The 9529-nt window shown below is 44.3% G+C and overlaps 1 protein-coding gene across 1 annotated transcript; it reads right to left on the bottom strand.

Moving 5' to 3' along the window:
- Positions 1-2792: 2792 nt before the first annotated feature.
- On the bottom strand, positions 2793-3935 carry S1PR1 (sphingosine-1-phosphate receptor 1). Its single transcript, XM_007936111.2, has one exon. The coding sequence runs from the start codon at positions 3933-3935 to the stop codon at positions 2793-2795; it is 1143 nt and encodes a 380-aa protein (XP_007934302.1).
- Positions 3936-9529: the final 5594 nt, after the last annotated feature.

The following is a 9529-nucleotide window of genomic DNA, read 5'->3' as shown; positions in this document are numbered from 1 at the left end:
TTGCTTCTTGGCAAGAACTTGGGCCCTGCCACACATCTACCCAGGAAAACCATAATCCATGACTGTCCAGCTTTTAGGGAATGAAATGCACTCTCTGGAGTTTTCTGTAAGAAAGCAAATCTACTCTCAGATAGGCAAGTGAGGCTGTTCTCCTTGTCACCAATGACTGAGATCCCCAATGACAATGAGATCCCCAATCCCACCAGGGCCAGTGCCCTTTCTCATCTTTCCCCTCCAGGCAAGTCACCACTGTGGTGAGGGACACTTGGTCTTCCATAGAAACAGAAAATGGACATATTTTCCAGTATGCTTGACTCTGTCATGAAAGCTCTAGGAAGTGAGTGTAACATGAAATCATTCCTTCCGCCTCACCAGACAGATGGATAGAGACATTCCAGTTTGTTTCCACTCTTTTGTCTTTGGAGCATTTTTGGCATTTCCTTCAGGAAACTGGAGGTTGTGACCTAAGGTTTCCTTAGTGAACACACTCCTGTTTCCCACAGTTAACCTTACCCAGAAATGACATCTAGTCTATGAGGTGAGGTTTATCTTCACGTCCCAACTGTGTCCTGTACATATTCAATGACATTTGAAAGCACAATTCTGAAAGTAACAACAATAGAACTGGAAAGCTGAACACAGAAACCAATTTAAAACCCAATGAAGACAACATTATTAAAATAAGATTGAAATAACTCATACGACAGTTTTATGATGCTTCCAAAGTGCTCTTGCTCTCATTTTATAGTTGGAGAAACTAAAGACTAAAGGTATTAAAACTTTCAAATACTAAGAATTCAAAGCTTTCAGATAAAAAGTGTTATGCTACTCAGCCTGCATTTTACAACTTGCTACCTCATTGATATTGTACATACCCATATTTGTTCAAAGTGTGGAGTAGGAGAACCCAAGACAGTCTCCTGGAAGTAATGAAGGGGTTTAATATTATCTCCAATGTTCAAATTCCCACTTCCCTAGCATGGTGGTAAGTGGCCAAGAATGTAAAGTTTTGTTAATGGGTTTGAGCTGATCATTAAGCGTCATAATCTAAGATTTACAACCACATTGCTTTTATTTCTTTAAAAATCCATGTGTTAGAGCAGAATTACTTAATTTAGTTTGCCTTGAATGCAGTCAATTTAAAACTCAAACTATTATATTTACTTGCAATGTGGTATTTAAAAAGTTGGTGGTTTTCATCTCATTCTTTACTACTCTTCGGTGTTAAATTATTGAAGTTTCTCTTCCTGAAGCAGATAGGGTGGTTTCTGAACAAACCACACTTTTTTTTTTTTTTCACACTCCAGTTTATCAAGGTAAAATCCTTGAAAGAACAACAGAATTCTGCCCTTAACTTTTTGATTCCCAAAACCACATAGCATCTTAATAATTATTTTTAAAAATGCTCTTCACAAAGGGATCTCTTTAAAAAAATCAGTTTATTAATGTTTAAAAGTTGATAAAGCTATGTGCAAAATGATCCACGAAAGTCAGAAACCTATTAAATACTATTTAAAAAAAAAACATCAAGACATTTCTCAGTTTAATTGCACTGAAGAAAACCATACTAAAGAGACAACAATATATTTTTATTCTTTGTAACATTTATACACCTCTTCAATTAACTATCTAATTTACACTATACTGAAAAATGTCTGGTGTTCCCTATCAGTTAAAGTAATGCTTTAAGGGCACAACAGAATGGTATTATCTTAAGATATGCACATTCAATGGTGTTAACACAAGTTAGAAAAATCCAATAAAATGACCTTTGCTGAAACATACATTCAAAAATCATAAAAAGTATTTGTAACACAATAAAATACAACCATCCTCTTGGTTGGAACGAATCACACAACACTCTGAAATAAACATCAAGAAAAGTGCCAAAGACAGATACTGTATTTGTTAGACAAATTCATTAAGGAATCTCTCTTGGTTTACAAAAGTCAACTCCTAGTCAGTTTTCACCTTGTTTTATTTTATGACTAAGGATCCTGGCTGATATCATTTAGATAAAGTGGATTTCCTATATTTATTCAGCCACAATGAATATGACACTGTAATTCATTTATTTCACTGTAAAGAAATAATGTTTAAAAAAAAAACCAGAAAAACAAAGTGACTTCAACCAAAATTCCAAAACACTGATCCAGCTTATGTGGAAACTTTGGCCTCAGCAAATGAAATTGCTTTATTTTCCAAATCATCTCCATCTCCACATGGTCTGGCTACTCAACCCAGTCTACCTGCTACAGATGGCCAAGCAATGGACCATGCCACCACTCTGGTTGTGATGAATGCCAGACAGTTAACATATAAAGTAAAAGAATTTGAGGAGGAGGTGTGAAGGGGAATGGAGAACAGGATATGCAGAACATTCCTAGAGAAGTAGAAGTGCACACACTCATTCTAAAGTGAAAGAAAACATATTCTCCTCAAAGTTCCACAAAAAGATGCATTCACATGGGGCCATGAGTCTTTGAGGAGGGGCCAGATGAACCCTTTAGGAGCCTGACAATGCTAGACCTTTGGCTCAATGCAAAATCAAAGCTCCAGAGGGGAGGAAATATATTCCAGGCCTGGATCCTATCTCCACCCTTCCCAGTGCACTGTTCACAGGAACTCTACCCACCAACACCTGGCACCATCAGCCTTCTCTAAGTCTCTTCTTCCCTCCTTCTAGCTTGCAGCAGCTCCTAGCTGGCAGAAGTCGAGACCCAGAGAATTTTTCCAAATACTGGGGTGGTGACCACATAAGAACACTCCCTATAGATTGGCAGCTTTCAGTTTTAGGAAGAAGAGTTGACATTTCCAGAAGACATAATGGTCTCTGGGTTGTCCCCATCGTCTTTCTGGGGATGGGAGGAATTGTCGGATTTACTGCGGCTGAATTCCACACCAGCTATGATGGGTCGCTTGAATTTGCCAGTGGAGTCTCCGCTAGGACACTTGCAGCAGGACATGATCTTGATGAAGGCCCGGCGCATCTCCTTGTTGGTCAGAGTGTAGATGATGGGGTTGGTGCCGGAGTTGAGCACAGCCAACACCAGGAAGTACTCAGCTCTAAAGAGGATGCCGCAGGTTTTGACCCTGCAGCCCACATCTAGCAGGAGCAGGATGAAGAGGGGAGCCCAACAAGCAATGAAGACACTCAGGACAATAATCACTGTCTTGAGTAGCGCCAGTGACTTCTCAGAGCTCCGGGTGGCCTTGGATATATTCTTTCGAAAGGTCAGACGGCGGCTCCGAGTCCTAACCAAAGAGTAGATTCTACAGTATAGGATGACGATGGAGAGCAGAAGCAGAGTAAAGACGGTGGTGCAGAAGAGGATATAGTGCTTGTGGTAGAGTGGCAGCACAGTGGAACAGCTGGGCAGCGTGCCGATGCAGTTCCAGCCCATGATGGGCAGGCCGCCCAGGATGACCGAGATGACCCAGCAGGCACTGATCAGCAAGAAGGAGCGGAAGCTGTTGCTGCCATTGTGGAGTTTCATCTTCAGCATTGTGATGTAGCGCTCAATGGCGATGGCTAGCAAGCTAAACACGGAGGCAGACAGGGCCACAAACATGCTCCCTTCCCGCAGAAACCATTGGGCGGGGGTAAGTTTGTAGGTGGTGGCCCCAGACAAAAGCAGGTTGGCCACATAAGCCACTCCTGCCAACAGGTCTGAGAGAGCCAGGTTACCAATAAAATAGTACATGGGTCTATGGAACTTCTTGGTTTTCCAAATGGTCAACAAGACAAAGATATTCTCCAGAATGATAAAGCAGCAGATGAGGATGAACATCACCGAAGTCAGTTTAATGCCATTCTCCTTGTCGGTGCTTATGTTCAGCTTTCCCGTATAGTTGTAATGCAGGATGATGATGTCATAGTTGACATAGTCGGAGACGGAGGAGCGGAGGTCCTGCGGGATGCTGTTAGATCCCATGGTGCTGCACTGTGTCCCCGGGAATCCAGGGGTAGTACTTCTCCAGACCAACGCTAGAGGGCAACGTTGAGAAGACCGTCACTCCTTGCCCGAGTGGTTCAGTGAGACAGATCAGGCTTTTCCTTGGCTTGAGGGAGCTTTGGAAACAGCAGCCTTAAACAAGTCACAAAGAGGAGAACGTCAGGAAAAAAGCTATATCACACTGGCATAATTCACTCTAGCTAAGGCATTGTTCCAGTTTTATTGTTGTTGATTTGTTTTAAAGAAACTTCATGAGAGCTCAGGGAGAGGAATAAAAAAAAAAAAAATCAAATTTTCCTTGATTGCCAAAAAAAGGGGAGTGGGGGTGGTAAGGAGAGAGCAGAAGAGAAACCAAAAGTTTGCCCTAACTGAAAACTCCAACTGGTCAAGATGCAACCTTTCCCTACGGTGGGCCACATCCACTCAAAAGAAAATGGGAAATGTGAAGAACCGTGACCCATTCTAATTCTATTCCCGTCCTCGCTCCCCAATTTCCAGCTCAGAGATTCTCTGAAATGTTCACTGGCTCAGCCTCGCACTCACCGCCAGCTCATGGTTTCTGCACAGGAGACATCCAACTGCCAATGTGAAGGCAAAGACACACACCTCAGCCTCTCCTTCCCCCAGCTAACAGAGACGAGCGCCACCTCCTAATTGCCATGCAAGAAATTAGATTTGCACGAAAATCACTTGACAGCGTAAGCCATTCTATGGGCTCTATTAATAACTCTCTAGGAGCAGGTGTGCAGGGTCTGCTCACCACCCTGGGTCCTAGGGCGCAGTGAGGTGTGGGCAGCCAAACCCTCCCTAGCCTTGGGTAAACAGGAAAGAAAGCTTAGCGCCTCCGTGAAGCAATTGCCTATTCCTCCCCACCACCACCACCACCCCCAAGCCAGTGCAAGTGAACTTAAAGGAACTCAGTGAAAACGATTCCTAAGAACCTGCAGTAAATCCTAGAAGCTCGGGATTTTCATTGATTGCATAAGTATTTTTAGTTACAGTGTAACACACACACACAAAAGAAGTTATACTACAAACGACAAAAATACATGCCTCCACATTCCTAATTTGAGTGCAGAACTACTACTCTCCAGAAACTCGCATAAACTGACGTCTGGTGCGTTGCTAAGCAAAAGTGGACAGTTGTATTGACTGCCTTCCCCAACAGTTCTATGCCTCTTCAAGTGAACTAGAAAGCATGGAGGTAGCAAAACACAACATTGTTTAGCAGAATTCCAAAGTTGCTTAAACACATGTTTCAAAGTAACGCAGCAATTGTGATTTGTTGTTGTTTGGTACCGTCGAGTCAACGGTGATAGAAAGTGGCATAACAGAGGTAAGAAACACCCCGACAATTCCCGGGACAGAGAGGCTGCTGGCGCCGAGCAGCTCCGAATTTCCCCTTCGAATTCTGCACCCTGCGCTCGGGGACTGTTAGTTTAAAAGCCACTTTCCCCACCCCCTTATTCTTTGTCTATAGGATTTCCAAAAATAACCGCCTTCCTCCCTCTTCTCCGACCAACCGCAGCTTCCACCCCTCAATCCCAGTCGGTTCTACAATTGGAATTTAACCCTTCTCCAAACTCCATAAATCAGAAAAGTCCCAAGAACAATCCAATGGGGTTGCGCTCGTTAGTAGCTTGTTTTCAGCATCCAGATATGTTTTCAAAGTTTTCGTTTGGCTTCGTTCTTAAAAATTCGTTTTTTATACCGAAGTCCTCCCCTCCCCCGTGGAGCTCCGCGCCCGGGCGGGCGCCGCTCTCAGGCTCCTACCTCGCTCAAGCAGGACGGAGTTGCTTTCGGAGAGCCCCGGGTCTGCACAGTGCGCTGGGCATCTTGCTGCCGCTGACTGACGGCGTCGCGCCCTTGCTAACTTACTCGACTCGGGGTCCCCTCCCTCTGCAGCCGTGTACTCCAATGGCTAGCCCGGCTCTCAGTGGCCCGCGCCGGCCCGCCACGCGAAGCCGCGGAGAGCCACGCAGAGGCTGTGTGACTTCTTTAGGACGAAACCCGGAGGGGTTAATGCATTTAGCCCCCTTACGGCCTCAGCCAGTAGCTGGGGCCTCCGGATCTCCGCTGCTCAGACACACTGTCCAGGAAAGATCTGGGGCAGAAGCGGAAAAAAAAAAAAAAAGAACTCCTCCTCCCTTACCAGCAACCCAAATGAAAGAGAGAAGGGGCGGAGCCCGGTGCCCCCAGGACTTCAATGTATAAATCACAGCCCTTGCTCTGCCATCCGCTGCTTCCAGGCGATGCCGTGGATTCTCCCCAGCTTTGGAAAAGAAAGGTGAAGAGCCTTTGGAAACTTTTCTCCCGTAAAGGCTTAGGGTGTCCAGTAGTAACTGGAGTTTGGCAGCGCTCCGCCTTAGTCCCGCACCCCCGCAGCCCAGATGGGATCTGAGGCCCTAGGCAACCCCCAGGGCGAGTATGCGCAGCGCGGGGAAACCCGAGCCGTGTCCCTTTGAGACCAGGCGGCGCTTAGGGGCTGAGAGGCTGAGAAGGGGCTACTAGAGGGATACAACAGGCCAGTATCGCCGGAGGGAGAACGGACTGAGAAGTTCCTCCACCCCTAATCCCCGTGCTGCCGGGAAACTTGCGGTCAGAAGGACAGAAAGTGGCTTTCCGGGGATGCGTGGTGAAATGGGCCAGTGCCGGGAGAGGTGTTGGGGCGAGGTTTTCCCGCACTCGACTGGGCTCAAAATCAGACCTGTGTCCAGGATTCTGGTCAGTGGTGAGGCCTTTGAGTAGGTGGGCTGCTGCTGGGTTCTGGGGATTTTAAAGTGTTGGTGGCTTGAGAAGCTCAGGAATTTCCTAAAGGAAAGAGCCGCCCAGCCCTTCAGGCGCCTCTAGCTGCCCGGTTGGATACTGGTGCCCTTCTCTCCCTTCCCATCTGCGAGTTGACTTCGGAGGTCTAACCTTAGTGCTCACACATCGCCCACCCCTTCCTTTTGCTTAGACGCAACCTCAGAACAAGAAGCTGAGAGGTGCCCCTGGTCAGTTTCGCCTGAGTGGCAATAAAGTACTTCTGCCCCTCCCCTACAGCTACCTAGACGGTTCCCACCCAGTCTTTGGTCGCCCATCCCAGCAGATGTGAAGGCAAAACTTCCTCCCCTGTAAAGTCACTTGATAGACACACCCTGTACCTGAATGACTCAGAAGGAGGCTGAATGAATAAGCAACAGACCCCTGGCTTCTTAGATCTTATGAGTTTGCAAAAAACATGAAGTGACGGTTAATTCACAGCTGCCTTAAAGCCCTCATCAACAACTTTACACTCAACATACACCCACAAATTCCACAACAGTACACACATATATGCTACATGAAAACTAAGATAACCGTCCTCTAGACTTCAGAATAAGATGAGTGTCTCTGATTGGGTTTCAGGACTTAATTCATTTTAAAGAGGAACCTAAAAGTGGGGACTTGGCAACCCTGCCCTCCCCCCCACACACCCCACTAATTTATAGATTGTTTAAAAGGGAAGAATTTAAAGTGACTTGAACATTCAGACTGTATCAGACATGGTGATAAAACCAAACCAACTTGCATCCAGTCAATTTCGACTCATATCCACCCCATAGGGCAGGGTAGAACTGCCAAATAGGGTTTTCAAGGCTGTAAATTTTTGTGGAAGAGACTGCCTCATCTTTCTCCTGCAAAGCTGCTAGTAGATTTGAACTTCCAAACTTTTAGTTAGCAGCCGAATGCTTTAACCACTGCACCACCAGAGCTCCTTGGCACTGTGATATATTATCTAATTTAAAACTATTACTATTTTAAAATACTACTTAAAAAGCCCACCACTTGTTTGTTGGTTTGTTGTACTGTGGTGGTTTGTGTGGTGCTGTGAGACTGGAGGCTATGCCACCAGTGTTTCAAATACCAACAGGGTTGTCCATGGTGGACAAGTTCACCGAAGCTTCCAGACTAGAACAGACTGGGAAGAAGGACGGGGCCATCCGCTTCTGAAAGAATTGACCACTGAAAATCTTCTGAACAGTGGTGAAAGACTGTCTGATATATTACTGGAAAAGTTTAAGAATAGCCCTGAAACATTGTCTGATATAGTGCCAGAAGATGAGCCCTTCAGGTTGGAAAGCCTTGTTGTTATTGTTGTTATGTGCCGTCGAGTAGGACCCGACTCATAGCGACCCCTCCTTGGGTTTCAGAGGCGGTATCACTATGGAAGTAGAGACCTTAATGATGTGATGGAGTAAAGCTTTAGGGACCTTCATTTGCTTATGGGGCACAAGTCAAAATGGGAAGAAACAGCTGCAAACATTTATTCAAAATCAGAAAGTGGAATGTACAAGGTATGAACGTAGGAAAATTGGAAGTTGTCAAAAATGAAATGGAATGCATAAGATTGATATCCTATGCATTAGTGAGCTGAAATGGACTAGTTTTGGTCATTTGAATCAGACAATCAGATGGTCTACTATGCCAGGAATGACAAATTGAAGAGGAATGGCATTCCATTCATAGTCAAAAAGATCGTTTCAAGATCTATCCTGAAGTATAATGTGGTCAGTGATAGGGTAATATCCGTACATCTAAAAGGAATACCAGTTAATATGACTATAATTCAAATCTACACACCAATCACCAAGCAAAAGGTGAAGAAATTGAGATTTTTACCAACTTCTGCAGTCTGAAATTGACCAAATATGTAATCAAGATGTTTATTGATTGTTGTCAGTGATTGTAATGAGAAAGTTGGAAACAAAGAAGAAGCACCAGTAGTTGGAAAAATATGGCCTTGGTGATAGAAATGACACTGGAGATGGCAAGATAAAATTTTCAAGACCGACAATTTATTCATTCCAAATACTTTTTTGAACAACATACATGGTAACTACACATGTAGACCTCACCAGATGGAATACACAGAATCAAATCAACTACATTTGTGGAAAGAGATGATGAAGAAACTCAACATCATCAGTCAAAATAAGGCCAGGAGCTGACTGTGGAACAGACCAACAATTGCTCATATATATGCAAGTCGAAGTTCAAGCTGCAGAAAATGAAAACAAGCCCATGCGAGCCAAAATATGACCTTAAATGGATCCCACTGAATTTAGAGACCATCTGAAGAATAGATTTGACACATTAAACACCAGTGCTTGAAGACCAGATGAGTTGTGAGATGACATCAAAAACATCATACATGAAGAAAGCAAAAGGTCATTAAAAAGGCAGGAAAGGAAGAAAAGATCAAAATGGTAAGAAGAGACTCTAAAACTTGCTCTTGAATGGAGAATAGCTAAAGCAAAAGGAAGAAATGTTGAAATAAAAGAGCTGAACAGATGATTTCAAAGGGTGACTCAAGAAAACAAAGTATTATAATGAAATGTGCAAAGACCTGGAGTTAGAAAACCTAAAGGGAAGAACATAGTTGGCATTTCTGAAGCTGAAAGAGCTGAAGAAAATATTTAAGCCTTGAATTGCAATATGAAGGGTTCTAGGAGTCCTGGTAGCATAGTGCCTAAAGCACTTGACTGCTAACCAGAAGGCTGGTGGTTCAAACCCACCAGCCACTCCTTGGAAGGAAGGTTGGGCAATCTACT

Source organism: Orycteropus afer, unplaced genomic scaffold (genome assembly GCF_000298275.1).
Source record: "Orycteropus afer afer isolate SDZICR_OR568_19922 unplaced genomic scaffold, OryAfe1.0 scaffold00033, whole genome shotgun sequence".
Lineage (NCBI taxonomy): Eukaryota > Metazoa > Chordata > Mammalia > Tubulidentata > Orycteropodidae > Orycteropus > Orycteropus afer.
Note: the sequence above shows the minus strand (reverse complement) of the source record. Positions and strands in the feature narration are given on the sequence as shown.